Source organism: Typopeltis vanoorti, chromosome 12, assembly GCF_054136105.1.
Source record: "Typopeltis vanoorti isolate ZY-2024b chromosome 12, IOZ_Tvanoo_1.0, whole genome shotgun sequence".
NCBI classification, from domain to species: Eukaryota; Metazoa; Arthropoda; class Arachnida; order Uropygi; family Thelyphonidae; genus Typopeltis; species Typopeltis vanoorti.
The window spans coordinates 112,812,672-112,832,757 of NC_143560.1; the positions used below are offsets into that span (position 1 = coordinate 112,812,672).

General features: G+C 37.5%; 1 protein-coding gene across 2 annotated transcripts in view; it reads right to left on the reverse strand.

Annotated features, from left to right (window-relative positions):
- LOC150101142 (succinyl-CoA:3-ketoacid coenzyme A transferase 1, mitochondrial-like) overlaps positions 1 to 20,086 on the reverse strand; it is a 221,809-nt gene that overhangs the window by 13,080 nt on the left and 188,643 nt on the right. For both annotated transcript variants that reach the window (XM_090401526.1, XM_090401525.1), the window contains exon 13: positions 6,977 to 7,153. In XM_090401526.1, coding sequence (XP_090257652.1) covers positions 6,977 to 7,153 — 177 coding nt within the window. The remainder of the gene's footprint in view (positions 1 to 6,976; positions 7,154 to 20,086) is intronic.

The following is a 20,086-nucleotide window of genomic DNA, read 5'->3' on the forward strand; positions in this document are numbered from 1 at the left end:
TATTCGACATTCATACAGTATCTATCATACCTCGCCTTAAACTCATTCACTGTCACAGCATCCACCACAGACTCAGGGAGCGCATTCCACTCATTCACTACTCTAAAAGTAAAGAACCCAGCTCTAACACCTTTACTAACCACACTTTTGCCCAGTTTCCATGGATGTCCCCTAGTCCTCCCACAACCAGCCCTGTTCTCAAAAATTTCTTCTGAATTAATTTTATAGAAACCCTTCAGTAATTTGAATGTCTCAATCATATCTCCCCTCCTCCGCCTATCAACCAATTTTTGCAACCCACAAATCCTCAACCTGTTCTCATACGGTTCATTCCACAGACCTGCTATCATCTTGGTCACTCGCCTCTGGATCCTCTCCACCTCCTCCCCATCAAGAAGAAACCTAGGTGACCAAATCTGAGCACAGTAGTCGAGATGAGGTCTTATCAAGGCTCGATACAGAGGAACAATAACCTGCTTGTCTCTGCTTGTCAACGTATTCTTCAGCAACCAAGTGATTTGATGAGCTGATTTGGCCACTTTTGCAATGTGTCCCCTAAATTTCAATTCCTTATCCACCAACACTCCTAAATCTCGTGCCTCATCAATTTCCTGGAGCACGGTTCCACCAATGCAGTAAACTGCCTCCCATCTTTTCACCCCAAAATGCATAACCTTACATTTTGCCACATTAAATTGACATCCATTCTCCCTAGCCCAGACCTCCAATCTATCCAAATCATCCTGCAAAATTTTGACGTCATCTGCATTCACTATTGCCCTACCCAACTTCGCATCATCCGCAAACAAATGAACTGTTCCTCTCAGATCCTTTCCTATATCATTTATGAACAAATTAAACAGCAGTGGTCCAAGAACAGATCCTTGTGGTACACCACTAGTCACAGGCCGTCTTGTGGACTCTACTCCTGAGTAAACCACTCTCTGATATCTCTCCGTCAACCACCCTCCTATCCATCTCACCAACCCTATGTCCATTCCCATATGCTGCAATTTACTGATTAGAATTCCATGTGGTATCCTGTCAAAGGCCTTAGCAAGGTCCAGCAGAATCACTGTAAATCCATTACCCTTATCCAGTTCAGCCGTCACTGTGTTATAATACGTGAGCAAGTTACTGAGGCATGACCTACCCTTCACAAAACCATGCTGTCCCCGATACAGTATCCCATTTTCTTCTATCCAATCTTGTATTTTCCTCTTGACTATTTTCTCTAAGACCTTGATAATGATTCCTGTTATGCTGATTGGCCGGTAATTTTCAACAGCAGCCTTGGAACCACCTTTGTGCAGTGGAACTATTTTCTCCTCTTTCCACCCCCTTGGGACTGACCCAGTCCTGAGGCTCAAATTAAACATAATGGTCAAGGGCACTGACAATTCTTTGGCCGCTTCACGTACGACACGAGCTGGTATACCATCCAATCCCACAGATGTATTGACATTGAGGTTCTGTAATAGACTAGTTACCTCTACCTCATTCATCACAATTCCAGTATAAGCTGTTGGTTCCTCCATTTCCGCAAAGCCACCACCTGGATGATATACTCTTGCAAAGTGTTCGCTCAGTAATTCCACAACATCGACTGATTCAGTTACCTCCCTACCCTCAGCATTTTTTAAGATCATTCTACCATGAGCATTTTTCCTTTTACTTGCAACATATTGAAAAAACTGTTTGGGATTCTCTTTAGCCTGCATGGCCAATTTCCTTTCGTAATCTGCTTTTGCTTTTCTTACCACCCTTGTTACCATCCTGGCCTGAGCTTTATACTGTTCATGCACCTGATGGTCACCCTTCTCCTTAAATTCCCTCCACAATTGTTTCTTTTTTTGCAGCTCAAGCTTAATAGTGTTATTCATCCATTTAACCCCTACCTGATTTATTATTCGGACTCTTGGTATACAGTCAACCATTGCCTCCTGCAAACAGTTCTTGACCACCTCCCATGCACCATCAACATCCAGCCCTTGCAGTTTTACATGCCATGGCATTGAGCCAAGCACACACCTAAGCTTGTCATACTTACCAGCCCGGTAATTCCACATATACCCTGTCTTAATTGTAAATTCGACTCCTTTAGCCACCTCCCAAGTCATGACCTTATGGTCACTCTCACCAATTGGTGGCAACAAGGTCATGTTCGTTACAGCCACATTCTCAGTTGCAATTACTAGGTCCAGCACTCTCTGCCCCCTGGTATTTTCCAATACATGTTGCCGTAGATAGTTGTCCCTTAATAACTGCATAAAATCCAATTCCTTCCTCCCATGTGCCCTCTCCTCTTTCCAGTCAATATTACCATAATTGAAATCACCCATAATAATTACCCTCCTTCCATTCATTTCTTCTATTTGCTTATGCATACTATTCCCACCATCCACTCCATCACCCGGTCTATAGCAGCACCCAATTGTATATTTTGTTCTGCTAGATTGTATCTCACACCAAACAGCCTCAAATGTGCTTTTTTCCCCATCCTGCAGTTCAACTTCTATACTCCTTGGCTGAAGCTCATCAGCTATCATCAATAACACTCCTCCCCCCTTTTTATTCACCCTGTCACTCCTGAACACGCTATACCCATCGCATTCAATCCCACTAACTTTATCATCTTCTGTCAGCCATGTTTCACATACATGTCAACAATACTATAAGCTCTAGACATATAAACTACAATTGTATTTATGATAATGCTTTTTATTATCAAAAAAGTTAATATTTAATACAATTAAATCAAAACCTGGCTTGTTGTGGATACTGAATGAAAACCACTACCATGCAATATCATCCTCAGATAAGCTTAGCACCAGTTTCAAGGATGCCAGCAGAAACACCACCAAAACAAACAGAAAGAAAAAGTCTAGTGCAGGTAGTGGGAAAAATCACAATAATTTTAGACAATTATCATTGTACATATTTCTACTATAAATAATAAATTAATTACAATAAAAATAATCAAATTTCCATGTAGTTGCATGACTCATTATGGGAGGTTCCCAGTCACATATCATACCATGCTTCAAATTCATTTCCTGTTCTCACACACACTGTGCTATTGTATTCTATATACCAGCCACTCTCCACAGGAGAAAACTTGCTCCTCACTTCTCAGCCTTCCTTATGAAGCTCAATGTTCTACCCCTCGTTTTCTACCAATTTTCCCCATTCTCTAAAAAATCTCTTCCACACTTCTTATCAGAGGGGATATAATTGAGACATATGCAGATTTTTTTTAAATTTTTTTATTTGACTCCCACCAACAGAAGGTGTAAACTTGTAGTACATTAGTACTTTGCTTGGGCAAATGATTTTAACTATTTTCCAAAAATAATTTTTTGTATTTTCTAATTTATTTTTTACCTAATTTGTAAATCCTGCTCTAGAGACCAACCTTTTCAAGTCACAACTGGCCTCCAATAAGTGGAATGATGGTCTCACACAGATAACAAAGTTCATCTTCCACAAAATTTTTAAAAATTTTTTTATTTGACTCCCACCAACAGAAGGTGTAAACTTGTAGTACATTAATACTCTGCATGGGATAACGATTTTAACTATTTTCCAAAAATAATTTTTTGTAGTTTCTAATTTATTTTTTACCTAATTTGTAAATCCTGCTCTAGAGACCAACCATGAAACCTTTTCAAGTCACAACTGGCCTCCAATAAGTGGAATGATGGTCTCACATAGATAACAAAGTTCATCTTCCACACAGGGCAATCACAAACGTCCATGCCAATGGCAAGATTTGAATCTGCAACCAATTAGTTGGAGAGTGGATATGGTAATATAGCTATTTGGCCAACCCAGCCATCAGTTTCTTCAATCTTCATACAATGTTCCAGAAATTAGAAACTGTATTAGATAATTTTCTCTGAATACTTTCCAATATATATTGAAAATCAGGTAACCAAATCTGAACACAGTAATCTATATGGAATCTGATTAAAGTCTTAGCAATGTCTCCTGTATCATCATCATCATCACTATAATCTGTTATGATGTCCTTGCAATTGCCTTCTAAATTGTAGGTGAGCTTCATAGCCTTAAATGCTTTGGCTTAAATCCAAAACATCTAACTCCTAAATTTTAGGTCCTTATAGTCTCCACATCTTGTAAGACACCCCCCACCTTGTTCTGCATCTCATACTTGCTTTCCAAATTTTAAAACTCCACTCATTGTCTATTCATATCCTCCTATAAAGCCATGACACTTTAATTTTGCATCATCTGTAAACTGCATTGCCCTATTTAAATGTTTCCCAGTATCGTCAGCATACAAATTAAACAGCAATGTTTAACCTCAAAAGAGACAACAGGGACACATTAGGGGTGACTGTCCTCTTCTAGAATATTGTTCCCTAATAAAATGCATTTGCCATCTTGTAATACATAAACAAATTGTTAAAATATGATCTCCCTTTAATATATCCATGCTAACTATCACAGAGAATGCTGTTTTTTTTTTCAACCAATTCTGGATCCTAGCTCTCACTAACTTTTATAACACCTTACCCATAACTCCTGATTCATACACTGGCCTTTTCTCCATTCTTTATCACTTTCCACAGTGCAGAACTCCTGAACATGTCAGTGCTGCCATTATTATTATTGTTATTCATGACACCTCCAAGGAATCCGAAAACTGATCATAGGAGGACACCTATTAACTCACTGGAATTCTCTTAAAGCATGTGATGATATGCCATCAAGTTCTACTGCATTATTAACATTACATTTCATATATTTCCTGTTTGCTTACCTCTCCTCCTCTTCCTTCTGACATTCTTCTCTTAGCCAACATTGGCTCATACGAGCATTACTATTCCAAGAATGTAATATTCAAGTTACTTAAATATAAAGAACTAATAAGCTTCATTTCGGCGATATAAACATTATTTAAATTAAGGGGATATTAAATCCCACATTGTTTTAAAACGAATAAGAAACTCAAAGATTGGAATCAGAGAGTTTCTTGCCGAATATAGTAAACTATAAAGTATCGGTGACCACTAGCGTGAGCTAATGCAAGTGACCCTAGTACGTAGTACAATACCGGACAACTCGCAGCAGAGGTGGTAAAGTTCTGATCGCTATTCTTAGGTATTTCCCATAATGTAAAAACACATTTCCTAGGAAATGTATGCTGTTATTACATTATGGTGGAAGGTCACTACCCAGACCAGTTTCAGCCTTTTTTTGAGGCTTCATCAGTGAGTAGCTAGACCAATTAATACCAAAGTGTATAGCGAAAAGAACTTATATACTCTGCTATACGAGTTTCCAAACCAAGAAACTTTCTGATTCCAATCTTTGAGTTTCTTATTCGGTTTTAAAACAATGTGGGATTTAATATCGCCTTAATTTAAGTAATATTCAAGATTTTCAAGTTATCTTTATGAAATCCAGCTTTGGCATGCCCATTATAATGCATTTGTTTTTGTTGCAACTGTTTACTTTAGACTATCACTTTTCTGTATATTGATTTAGTTATCTTTTCTCAGATAAGTCGAAGGAATTTAGTTATTTCTTTGCAGATAAGATGTGTGAATACTGTAACATTGCCAAAATGAGCAACCATATGTTTTGCAACAACTGGGAACTGGTATCCTCCTCCTTTGCTATATTCATTTGGGATTCTGTTTGCTAATATATTATATTATTATTGCTTTATCTGATCCTCCATTCATTATTAATGCACTGCATTTCAGCAGCAATGCAGTCCATTAACCTTACTACATCATTAACAAACTTCTAGGACTAATTTCTGCAAATTTTATGTTTCACTCAATATCCTGCCACATCCAAGTAATTTGGCTTCCTAGACATCTACTCACTGCTTATGATAGGTGGTTAATCCTATCTACACTGTCTGTAAATTGTATGTTCTTCTGGCCAGAGTGCCTGTCTTGTGGGATGAAAAACTTGAGTTTCTGAGAGAAAAAAAACCCTGTCACCTCCACATGAAGCTGGCTAACTCACCTTCATATGATGAGCATTTATTAAGGTTCTTCCAATCCCAGATGATAATTAAACCTACATCTTTCCAACCAAAGGGCATCATCATCAATGCAGACTCTACTACATATGTAATTATTCATTTATTTGTTTCGTATTATTTCCCCCTTCTTTTGCCAGAGATGAGATTAAGATTAATAATAGGCTGAATTAGTAATATTATTATTATTATTATTGTTCAGGCCTCCATGGAGTCAAAAGACTCATCGTGGGAGGTCCTTCCTAAGAACATAAAGTCTGTCAAGACTCATCGAGGAGTGGTCTCCCCTAAGAAACACAAAGTCTATCATACCGCTCTTTAAACTCATTGACTGTTCTTGCTCACACCACTCCATCAGGCAATGCATTCCACGGTTCAACCACCCTCCACACAAAGAAACCACTCCTTACCCTCTTTCTCACAGTTTCCTTTCGTAACTTCCAAGGATGGCCTCTTGTCATCACTCCTTCCCACTGTTCAACCAAGAAAAAGAGCTCCCCAGTGTCAACCCTGTAACCACCTCTCAACAGTTTAAAAGTCATCATATCACCTCTCCTTCTTCTATCCACCAAACTCTGCAGTCCACATTCCCTCAGCCGAATATTGCTTGTATCTTTTTTTTTTTTTTGGCTTATAACAAGCATATGTGTTCTCTAGATGATGAACCTTAATATGAACATTGACACACTGAATAATTATTTTATTTTTAAGTTTTTACCCCGGACTGGTGGTAGTTTTGCCAAAATGAATGAATGAATGCACTCTGTGATTATTACTGGCTTCCTATCAACTATTTTCTTCCAGTTGTTTCCTTTGAAAGAAAGGATTGGAAGAAAACTGTTGATAGGAAACTAGTAATGTACATTAATTATGTGGTGATAAAAGCATAGTATTTGGTAAATTCATTGAAGGCACATATCTGAAAATGATGATGATTCAAGATCATGAACTTACCTTCTCTGTTATAATAGTATGCACACAGTTTTTTCCAGTCAAGGGTAACGTACATTCTTCAAGAATTTTGGATTCTCCTGTTTTTGAGGTATGCTCCATAGTGACTATAACTTTGGTACCAGCAACAGCACTGCCCACAAGATCCATTGCACCACCCATGCCTTTTACAAGTTTTTTCTGTTCATATAAACAAAATATTAAAATGATTGATTTGTTGTACTAATGAACTTTCCTGTAACAATTTTTATACTAATCATTATAGTATATATCTAACTTTATAAAATCACAGGTGAACTATATTTCTCATTTATATACCCGATTTGTGTGTTCTCATTCAGCAGCATTAAAGGCATTTTTTAAAAAGTGAATTAGCATATATTTCAGTATTGTGAATAGGTCAGATAATCTGAGAATCCTATTCTAGAGAGAACAAAGTATTTTTTAAATCACCTTCAGATTTCTAGTTTGACAAATTTGCATTAATTAAGTGTAGTTAAAGTTATGCATAGTAATTTAATGTACACTGGTGTCCAAAACCTAAGGACGAACACTATTTCTGAAGACAACAGCCACAAATTGCGCACAAAGAAAATCACAAGGCAGCACCCGACAGGATAAAAGGCTGTGGTGTTTGAAGGAAGCTCTTTTCATGAAGGGATGGCTTGTAATGTCTCAAAGATATCATCTAGATGATTTTACAAAGAGAATTACTGGAAAACTTGAAGAAGGCCACAGGATTGCTGATATTGTCAGAAAGTTGGAATGTAACATAGCATTGTATCCATGCTCAGGGTAGCATTTCAAATCAATGGAATGTGTTCCAGACATTTGCAGAGAGGTCGCCCTCAGTTTATTACAGAGTTTTGGTTTTAACAGCAAAACATAATCAATGCACTAAAGCAGGTCAGGTTGCAAGTCAGCTCAATTCAAGCATAGGTATACAGATAGCCGATAAATTGTGGCAAGATATCTGCAACAAGTAGACCTACTTATGTCCTTTTCTCATTGTAGAGCATGTTTTCAATGGTGTCGTATCCATAAAAATTGGACAAGACGCCAATGAGCTAATGTACTCTTTACAGATGAATCGTTTTAGTCTTTCCTCCAATTTTAGATAACAATTGATCTGGCATGAAAGTGGTTCCACTTACCATCATGAGAATGTTCTTGAAAAGATAGATACGATGGTACTTGGAGAACATTATGCTTAATGGACACACCGAGCTACAAGTGCTGGAAAAAGAATGTAATGTCGTTCACCATTCATGGTGAACGACATTACATTGTAAAGTTCTTCAACATCATGGTTGATTTTTCTATAGTGCTGTGGGTGAAGAATTCATTTTTCATGGATGACAATGCCACACCACATTGCACACTTGGTAAGCACTGTACATTAATTCCTTAACTATGTCCTCAGGAAATTTGTAACTTTGGCCAAAAACGTATTGCAATTTAATTTGTATGAAATTCTTAACATATTTTTTGTGTAATATAATTTGTTAGTATGCTGGCAGTAAATTTATGATCACATTTTGATGTAGTCATGAAAATTTTTTCATATACAGGTAAAAATATAGTCTGTCCTTAGTTTTGGACACCAGTGTATTTTGCTTTGGGTTGCTGTACCATATATTTAATATCACAAATATTAAACATCTACAAGAATATCTGTTGGTATTCATCTCTCCAGGTACTACAGACAAAGATGCCTGCCATAGGAGCAACACAGCTTCAAACCCTACAACTAAATTTTACAGTAGGAGTAATGCATAAGAATAATGGGTTCTCCAGGCACCTACATTTGCCATCCATCAAGAACAAGCTGTAGTATGTTAATTTATTCCATTTCTCAGATTTCAAGTGCTCTGCAGACTATTTAAAATGTTCCTTATACTTTTATATTTTTGTTAATACTTGGGTTATGTGAGTTGTTCAACCATAGAAACTAAGGCAGTGTAGCTCTTTATATAGTGTCCTTACTAACCTGAATCAATCTCTATAAAGGTATACTCTACAGACGAATACAGAGTGTGATTTGTGGGATGGTGTCAAAAAAGTAGGGAATTGTTATGTTTGTATAACAATTTAAGTAGTATCAGAAATAAGACATAACAATAATCATAATTTAAAATTATGAATCGTTTTACAATTGTTTATGTTAGTATATTATTAGTTTTTCTCAGGGCAGTCGCCAGATTAGATCGCGCCCTGAGGCAAACAATTAAATATCGCCCCTGATGGATTATAAGACAAAAATATAAGAAAATTTCCAATTACTATTTTGTTTTTATTACAAGAGAAACATTAATGTAAAACGATTACATAATAATATTAATTATTATTATTGCACGGGGATATTGCACAATAAAACTGTTTATAAGCGCTTCTAAATTTAAATTATAAGCTATGACCGCCTCTATCGATATAGTTGCTAGACCAACCAATCTTTCTCAGATCATTGCTGTTCGCAAATAACTTTTTAATCAGTTTAAACTTGGAAAAACTTCTTTCCGCACTTAACAATTCCTATTAGCGTAGCGACGGCGCCTACTGCAATATGGCTGAACGAGCGCCCTTATTAAGCCGCGCCGTGAGGCAGGTTACACCCTGTCTATGGTACTGGTTTTGCTTTCGTAAAACGTATGATCGGCACTTGCGATGTGTCCTTACAGAAATAGTATTGTCAAAATGAAATGTAAAGCATTTGCAAATTGATGTACTTACTAGATTCTGATAGTTTGTAATAAGTCTTCTTTATTATTATTCATATCTGTTAAGTGTTGAGATATCTTTTATTCTTTGTGGAGACATTCTCATTACGCTAACGAGGATAACGTGTCAAACATTTCCACGTAACTTCTCTTGCTATTTACATGAATTGCGCATGCTCGCCGAGGAGATTGATGGGTGATTGACACCTGACAGAGAGCGTTCGGTATCGGGGTAATGAGAAATACAAGTAGATAGAGAATGAAAATTTCAGAACAGCAACCAGAGAATTTGTTCTTTGGAAGTTTTTAAGAAAACGTGACAGTTTTAATAGAAGACTCCGAAAAGGGATCGTAGCACTGTGAATCTTTAAACTGGAATAGTTGAGACAGTCAACAAGCGTTTAGTAAATAAAAGAAGATATTGGAATTGACATTCTAATTCAATGTTTGAGGAAACACTGAATGAAAAGTTTCGTCTTCTGTCTTAAGGATGCCGGTTATGCTTATTATTCTATGGGAAAAAGCAAATGAAATCTGGAACTGTAAAGTGGCTTAACACAAAGAGCTCTACTTAAATATGTTGTTTATGAAATAGTAGAAGAAACTTCTTTCTCTGGTACAAAATGGTAATTTTGGGGTCAAATCGAACTGCGAGAGGTAAGAATATTTATACTCCAGTGAAACAGGAGGAATGATTGAAAAAATTCGTATGCTAAAAAGGAATTTTAAAAAAAGGATCCCATGGAAGTGAAAAGGTAGTTCTATGTTTTCAGGAAAGGGCCTAACAAGAAAACTGACACTGATGAACATTTTGTTGTTATGTAAACAAAATGTTTAGTCTGGTAGACATGATTAAGTATACGTTAAACAAACTAGTTATAGAAAGGGTCAGAGAATAAACGATTGTATTATTTTAAGATATGGAGATATCAAAAGTGTAGACTTATTTTTAGAAGGCCTTGGATCCAGTTGTTTTTGCAGTTATTTATGTAATTTTATCTAAAGTGTATATAATGTTTAAGATCATTACATGTATATATATATTTTATTTGGTCTCGAGTCAGTAATTTTTCAGGATTCAAAAAAGAAATAGAGTTAAAAGTCATTGTAACAATCGAAATGAACTCTTGTGTTATTAACACTCAGTGTAAAATAATCTCTTCACAGGGATTGATAATATAATAACAATGGTACAGTTGACATTTGTTTTTTATTTAAATAATTAGAACAACTGAGTGACGTAATGAATAAAAATAAACAGTGTCCTTACCTGAATCAATCCATATAAAGGTGTACTATACAGCCAGAGTACAGAGTATGATTTGTGGGATTGTGCCAAAGAATACTGAATTGTTATGCTTGTATCAGAGGCGTAGCTAGGGAAGAGTGGAGGAGGCGGTCTGCCCTGGGCGGCACTTTGAACCTTTTTGAACTTTGCAGTTAATTCTAAAATACAGACTGGAGAACTCATTTCCAAATATTGTAATACTACTGCGAATTTTCCTCACATTTGCTGTAAGTGTTGCTAGTTGTGAGAGGAGTTTTTCTAAATAAAAATGATTAAGAATTACCTACATTACTATGAAATCAAGGCTCTATATACAGTGAATCTGGAACCTCTATATTTCTGCACGTTAAGGTCCTCTGCATCACTGCCATAATCTGATGTGATGACTTCACAGTTTGTGCAGTGTGACCTCTGAACATCTGTTTCTTGTCCACCACCACTCCAAGGTCTCTTATCTCCTCAGCTTCCTCTGAAATTTCCCTACCAAGCATATACGTTGCATTCCATAGTTGACTACTAAATTTCAGCACCTTACATTTTGCAACACTGAACAGACAATTCCATACTGTTGCCCACTCATACAATTTATTCAAGTCCTCATGTAATGCCACAACATCTGCCTTGATTCTTCACTATTCTTTTCAGTTTTGTGTCATCTGCAAACGTTGTTGAAAGTTTTTCCACTTGGTTATACTATAAATTAAAGATACCAAGAAATGGCAGCCTGGTTGGCCGAGTGGTTAGCGTATCTGCTCTGCAGCCAAAAGGCTGCTGGTTCGAATCCCACCATGGGCATGGATGTTTGTGATTGTCTGTGGAAATACTAATGGTGGTGGTGGTTGGGGGTAGATGGCTTTAGTGGATTGAGTGGTGGAGACAGAGTAGGTGCTCTCCATCGAGGTGTCACATGATGATAATAATATTTCAGCCAGCCAGGTTGGCCGAGTGGTTAGTGTACCCGCTCTCCAGACAAAAGGCTGCGGGCTCGAATCCCGCTGTAGGCATGGATGTTTGTGATTGTCTGTGAAAATACTAGTGGTGGTCGGCGGTAGATGGCATTGGTGATAGTTGCGGTTTGTTGTAGTTGGTGGATTGAGTGGTGGAGACAAAGAGTTGTAGAGCAGGTGCCCTCCCTCAATGAGATTTTGGACTCCCTGGAGGTGTCACGTAATAATAATAATAATTATTATATACTTGGTATATAATTTATCCTTTATCCAAGTGTAAGCAAACAAAGTTTGCACCTGAAGTATTTTCAGGACTGGGGTAACTTGTGGTAAAGGTGATATGACTTCACATCACTTGCCTTAGTATTCCAAATGCAAAAGCACATCTCCTTGTGGACATGTTTAATGCTGTGCATTATCGGAATGATCACTACCCAGACCGGTTTCGACCTTTATTGAGGTTTCATCAGTGGGAGCCAGACCCAGAGGTGATATCAAGGTTGAAGTAATTCAGAAGTCATATTTTGACTTATATATATTTGAGTTATATTTTGACATATCTGGCTCCCACTGATGAGACCTCAATAAAGGTCGAAACTGGGTAGTGATCCCTCCCATAATGCATAGCATTCTACATGTCTGCAAGGCGATGTGTTTTGCTTAATGGGATACTAAGGCAAGTGATGTGAAGTCATACCACCTTTACCACGAGTTACTCCGTGCTGAAAATGTTTCAGGCGCAAATTTTGTTTGCTCACACTTGGATAAAGGATTAAACCAAGTATATAATTTCTTGGTATCTTTAATTTATATCATCTGCAAACAGTTGTATATCACCAGTTATACCTATCACAATATATTTAATATACAAATTAAATAACAATGATCCCAAAACAGACTCTTGTGGCACACTACTGTTGACTTTCCTCTTCCAGGATACTGCACCCTATAGTTGCCTATTCATCTCACTAATCTATCATCAGATCCCATCTGCTACAGTTTAGTTACCAAATTGTGGTATGAAAATCTATCAAAAGCTTTTGCATAAACTAAGTATACCAGTTTATATACATCTCCCTTGTCCAATACATTTGCCACCTTGTTATAGTACATAAATAAGTTGGTAAAATGTAACCCCCCCCTCTAACAAACCCATACTGGCAATCACAAAAATACTGCTGTTATCAACCCCTTTTTTTATCTTAGCTTTCTCCCCAACCTCTCCAATACCTTAACTACGACTATAGATATACAGATCAGCCTGTAATTTGTAGCCTTAGCCTTATCACCACTTTTCTGAAGTGGAACAATTTTACCTTTCTTCCACTTCTTTGGGCCTGGTGCAGTTGCAAGATTTGCCTTATTGACATCCAGCTTGCTTCTCCTCATACCTCTGGCTTACTCGCCATTAAGCCTTCTCTCATTGCATTCTCTACAGTTGAGTTTCTGATTTCACACTAAGGATGAAACACCCTGATGAACTGCTCACTGAATACTTTGACTGCTTTCTCTCCAGCAGTTACCAGTTTGACCCATTAACATCATCTTGCTGTAATCATCCTGCTTTCTACTTAACACATTGAAAAAAAAATCGGTAGAATGTTTCTTGGCCTGATTTGCTAATTTTTGAGTGGTGGAAACAGAGAGTTGTAGAGTAGGTGCCCTCCCTCGATGAGTCTTTGGACTCCCTGGAGGTGCCGCATAATAATAATAATAATAATAATAATCAAATGTAAATGTAAATTTTTCTTTTATTGCTAATGTTCATAGCAAATTTGTCAAAGCAATTATTGAACTAAAGATTCTTGAAAACTTATAGGAAATTTTGTAGGTAGTTTTTGGTATTGAGACCACATTGTAATATAAAGAGTTTATTAAAAGAAACAAATTAAAAAAACCTCACAAGTTTTGTGCATCGTAAGACTTACATCATCAGGGAGTAATGGTACGTAAAAGTTTTACAGAACAAAAGCTTTGATTATTAATTGCACATATTACATGTTTTTTAATAACTTCACATTAAACAAATTGATAAACCATAAATATATCATTTGTATTCTGGTTTATCAATTTGTTTAACAGTTGTAAAGTTATGATTAGTATTATAATTACAACCCCAAGACCTCATGGATTCGAAGACTCATCTGGGAGGTCTTTTTATCACACACACAGCTCATCATACCATGTTTTAAACATGTTCAAACTCTTTGCAGACACTGCATTGTCAGGCAAGGCATTCCAATCATTCACAACTCTGCACGAAAAAAACCTGCCTCTCACTCCCCTACTCACACCCTCTTTATACAGTTTCCAGAGATGACCTCTGGTTCTCCCTTGATCTCCCACTATTCTCTGTAAAACTTCTCCAGCATTGTACCAGGACCTATATTGTTTAACCTTTATATCAATGACATTGCCAGTGGATTCCAAGGAGATATTAAGTTGTTTGTGGATGATGCGAAGCTGGGAAGGATTGTTAGTAATAGTGCAGATGTGGTAGCCCTGCAAGAGGATTTGAATAAGCTAGATAGATGGGCAAATGAATGGGGGTGTCAGTTTAATGCAGCAAAATGTAAGGTCTTGAGGTTTGGGAAACATCGATGGGATGCTGCATACATAACAATCATCTGGGGTTGATGATTGATAGAAACCTGAAATTTGGGGGACATATTGCAAAGGTGGTGAAGGTAATGCAATCCTCTGTGTCAAAGCAATTATGTCCTCATAATTGCTTTGCTGCAATTATGAGAAGGACACTGACATGCAGAGATAAAAGGGTTACCATTCCGTTGTATAAGTCTCTGATTAGACCACTTAGACTATTGTTCTCAGATTTGTTCCCCAGGATTTGAAGGGGATAAATTAACTGTGGAAAGGATACAAACATGGATGACAAAGATGATTTCAGGACTGTACAATTTTGGTTATGAGGATCGGCTTAGGGAATGTGGACTGCGGAGTTTGGTGGATAGAAGAAGGAGAGGTGATATGATTAAGACTTTTAAACTGTTGAGAGGTGGTTACAGGGTTGACACTGGGGAGTTCTTTCGCTTGGTTGAACAGCGGGAAGGAGTGATGACAAGAGGCCATCCCTGTAAGTTATGAAAGGAAACTGTGAGCAAGAGGGCGAGGATTGGTTTCTTTGCATGGAGGGTGGTTAAACCGTGGAATGCATTGCCTGATGGAGTGGTGAGAGCGAGAACGGTCAATGAGTTTAAGAAGTGGTATGATAGACTTTGTGTGTTTTTAGTAGGGGGGGGGGGATTCCCCTTGATGAGTCTTGACAGACTTTATGTTCTTAGGAAGGACCTCCCATGAAGGGTCTTTTTGATTCCATGCAGGCCTGAATAATAATAATAATAAAAAAACCTTACCAACTTGTAGGTCTCTATCATATCTCCCCTCTTCCTCCTGTCCACCATACTCTGCAAATTATATCTCCTCAATCTTTCCTCATACTCGACATTCCAGAGGTCAGAAACTACCTTAGTCAGTCTCCTTTGGACCCTTTCCAACATCTCTTCATCCTTCTGAAAACCAGGTGACCAAATCTGAGCACAATATTCCATGTGTGGCCCAATCAAAGCCTTATACAATGGAACAAGAATCTCCCTACTTCTACTCGTCACTGTCCTCCGCATCATTCCCAGAAGCCTTTGTGTTGTCTTCACAATTTTGGCTATGTGTCCCCTAAATTTTAGATCCTTATCCACTATCACACCCAGATCTCTTATTTCCTCTACTTCCAACAATATATTCTCTCCAAGCATAAATTCTGCATCCCATCTTTGTTTTCCAAATTTTAAAACCTTACATTTTGCAACATTGAACTCGCATCCCTATTTCCGTACCCAATCACTCAATCTACTCAGGTCTTCCTGTAAGGCCACAACATCTTAACTACACTTCATGGTTCGTCCCAACTTTGCATCATCTGCAAACAACTGAATATCTCCATCCAAATCTTCACCTATATCATTAATATACAAGTTAAACAGCAGTGGACCTAAAACAGACCCCTGAAGCACCACTAGTGACTTTCCTTTTCCTGGATATCGCTCCCCCATATGCAACTTGTTGATACGTATCAGATAGCCATTCTCCAATCCAATGCACCAATCTAATATCCAACTCCATCTGCTCTAGTTTGACTGTCAACCTATCATCAGGTACTCTATCAAAAGCCTTTGCAAAATCCAAGTATATTACTGTGTATCCTTTTTCCTCTGTCCAAGGAAGCAGTTACTTTATTGTAATAAGCAAGTAGATTACTAAAACATGACCTCCCTTTAGCAAATCCATGATGTCCATCAAAGATAATACCATAGTTCTCGCAAGCTTCTCCACCAACTTAACCACAACACCTGACACACAGATAGGCCTATAGTTTGATGCTTGAGTTCGATCACCTCCTTTATGAAGTGGCACAATCTTGGCCTCCTTTCACTCCTTAGGAACTTTACCGAGTGCAAGACTCATATTAAAAAAATATGTCAAGACATTTTTTTAATATGAGTCTTGCACTCGTATTAAAATGTCAACTCCCTGGCACATTCTTTCAGAATACGTGGTGATATATTATCAAGTCCCACAGCCTTATTAACATCTAGTATACTCAACTCCCCATACACCTCTTGCTCACCTACAGTCAGTCTCCTCTCCCCCATCATCAACTGCTCTCAATCCCTCCATGAAGTCACATTCACAAGATTGAAAGCTCTTTATGAATGGCTCATTAAGTATCTCCACCACACATTCTGCATTAGCTGTCTTTATACCATTTTCAACAATCATTGTCATCCTTCCATAATTATTCTTTCTTTTGCTGGCTACATATCGAAAGAACTCCTTAGGACTCTTTTTGGCTTCATTAGCCAACTGCTGTTCGTACGTCTCTTTAGCTATCCTCACCAACCAAGTCACCCTCCTTGCACGGTCTTTGTAGACTTCATGGAATTGGTTATTTCCACTTCTCTTATGCTGCCTCCACAGTGCCCTTTTTCTCTGTATCGCATGCTTAATCTTCTTTATTCATCCATCTCACACCCACCTTATTTAACCTTCTCACCCTTGGAATACATTTAGACATTGCATCTACTAAATAGTACATAAAAAACTCCTCATACCATGCTACACCCACAAGCTGTCTCCTGAGCTCGTCATAATCACTCCCCTTGTAGTTCCACATATACCCTTTTCTCACAGAGGTCTTTGCACTGCTGGCAACCACCCAGGTAATCACCTCATGGTGATTACCTAGGTGGATAAATGGTGTCTGCAAAGTTATTAAAAAAACATCTAATATGTGTAATTAATCTTCAATAAGCTTTTGTTGTGTAAAACTTTTATGTACCATTGCCTCTGATGATATAAGTCTTACAATGCACAACACTTATCGTGTTTTTTAATTGTTTCTTTTTAATAAATTCTTTATATTACAATGTGGTTTCAATACCAAAAACTGTCTACAGAACTGCTTAACCACAGAAACCTATCTCTACATTATATCAGATTTGTTTTCCAGGATAACATCATCTGTGTGGCATAAACAAATGAGCTTAATATCTGTTATTTGAATATCAGGCATAATACTATTCTTCCTAATGACATGGTTCATAGAGATGTATAAAAAACAGCATCGATAGCATAATACAACAATGCCTTACAGATGGTTGAACATCAAAAATCTTCCTATATTCATGTACAGAATTGAAGGATGTAATTCTATCTGCTGACTTAGAAGTTATCTATAAACTATGTGTCACTCTGTATAATCTTCCATTTATACTATATAGATTTATATTATGACGAGCTTAGATTTCCCGTAGAAGATGCATTGTCTCATATGCTTTTTTGAGATCAGCAAAGTTTAAACAGAAAGATCTTTATTATATTCCCATCCAGGACCTCCCAGATGAGTCTTTGACTCCATGAGGTCTTAGGGTAATAATAATAATAATAATTTTTCTTGATTGTCATAGGGTAAGCAACTAGTCTTGCCATTCTATAATTGGCCTAACAGAGCCTCTGTAGATCAGTCAGTATAGACGAAGTCCTTTGGTCGGAAAGACCTAGGTTTGATTCCTGTCAGTGATGTGAGGAACTTATCTAGTGTCTTTCGACTAAAGGTGAGTTAGCCGGTCTCATACGGAGGTAGGTTTTTTTTTTAGATCTGGGGATGATAGTGGATAAGGATCTAAAATTTAGGGGACACATAGCCAAAATTGTGAAGACAACACAAAGGTTTCTGGGAATGATGCGGAGGACAGTGACGTGTAGAAGTAGGGAGATTCTTGTTCCGTTGTATAAGGCTTTGATTAGGCCACACATGGACTATTGTGCCCAGATTTGGTCATCGGGTTTTCAGAAGGATGAAGAGATGTTGGAAAGGGTCCAGAGGCAACTGACTAATGTAGTTTCTGACCTCTGGAATGTTAAGTATGAGGAAAGATTGAGAAGATGTAATTTGCAGAGTTTGGTGGACAGGAGGAAGAGGGGTGATATGATAGAGACCTACAAGTTGGTAAGGGGTTGTTATAGGATCAATGGTGGAGAAGTTCTACAGAGAATAGTGGGAGATCAGGGGAGAACCAGAGGTCACCCCTGGAAACTCACTCCCCTACTCAAACCAGAGGTGTGAGTAGGGGAGTGAGAGGCAGGTTTTTTTTTCATGCCGAATTGTAAATGATTGGAGTGCCTTGCCTGAGAGTGTGGTGTCTGCAAATAGTTTGAGTGTGTTTAAGACATGGTATGATGAGTTGTGTGTGTGATAAAAGGACCTCCCAGATGAGTCTTTGACTCCATGAGGTCTTGGGGTAATAATAATAATAATTTTTCTTGATTGTCATAGGGTAAGCAACTAGTCTTGCCATTCTATAATTGGCCTAAATCCAGCTTATTTTCGCCTTTCCATTTAACCGCTTTTCTTACCTTTTCACATGCTTGCATAAACTTTTACTGGAATTCAGTTTTAGATCCATTGTTATAAATTGGTATGATAAGAGTTCTAATCCAGTCATATGGGATTTGACCTTGTGGTCAAGCCTTGTATATCATAGAATGTGCAAAACGTTTATATCACCATGATCAGTATGCAGTACCATCAACAGGGTGTAGCATAGAAGCAGCCTGCCTCATGTCGTGGCTTAATAAGGGGGCTCGTTCAGCCATATTGCAGTAGGTGACATCGCTACACTAACAATTCCTGTTAGCATAGCAAGTGCGCACAGAAGTTTTTCCCAGGCTTAAACTGATTAAAAATTGTTTGCAGTCAGCAATGATCCAAGAAAGATTCTTTGGTCTAGCAACTATATCAATAGAGGCAGACATAGCTTATAATTTAAATTCAGAAGAGCTTATAAACATTTTTATTGTGCAATATCATATATTAATTAAATGAGCAAACATTTAATTATTATTATTATATAATCATTTTGCATTAATGGTTCACTTGTAATAAATAGAAAATAGCAATTGGAGATTTCTTATATTTTAGTCTTATATTCCATCAGGGGCAATATTTAATTGTTTGCCTTAGGCCGCGACCTAATCTGGCGACAGTCCTGTCAGTATGTTATTTTCAATCACAAAACATGCAATAAAAATAACTAACACTGGGTTTATTGGTCATAAAGATTTGATACAACTAGTTACCAACTAGTTTCGCCACATTAACTAATGGCTTCATCTAGGTTTGGATGAACATACAAATATAAATGAACAATAAACTTTGATTATGAATCAATACATCACTAAAAAAATACTGAATGTGTAGGAACCATTACACAAGTACAATAGAAACATGTGGAGCGTGGATGCTGGCACATGGTCAGTCATTGTTCAGCAGGTGCATCCAATAGTTAGCAGAGAAATTAAACTCTGATGTGTTTAGAGATCTGATGAGATCTCTAAACACATCAGATTTCCAAATGTCACAGAGATTCATCCCTTGGTTTCTGTTTAGGATACCTTGTGACTGTATTACCACCGTAACCTCTTTTATGTTGCAGGAACTGTAGTCTTCTTCTTTGTATGGCATGGTGCTCTTATCCCATTCAATGTTGTGGTGGGTGTTGGAGAAATGGAATGCCAATCCTGAACCGTCATCTCTGTTGTTGGTGACATATCCAATATGTTCCCTTTGTCTTATTTCTAAACTTCT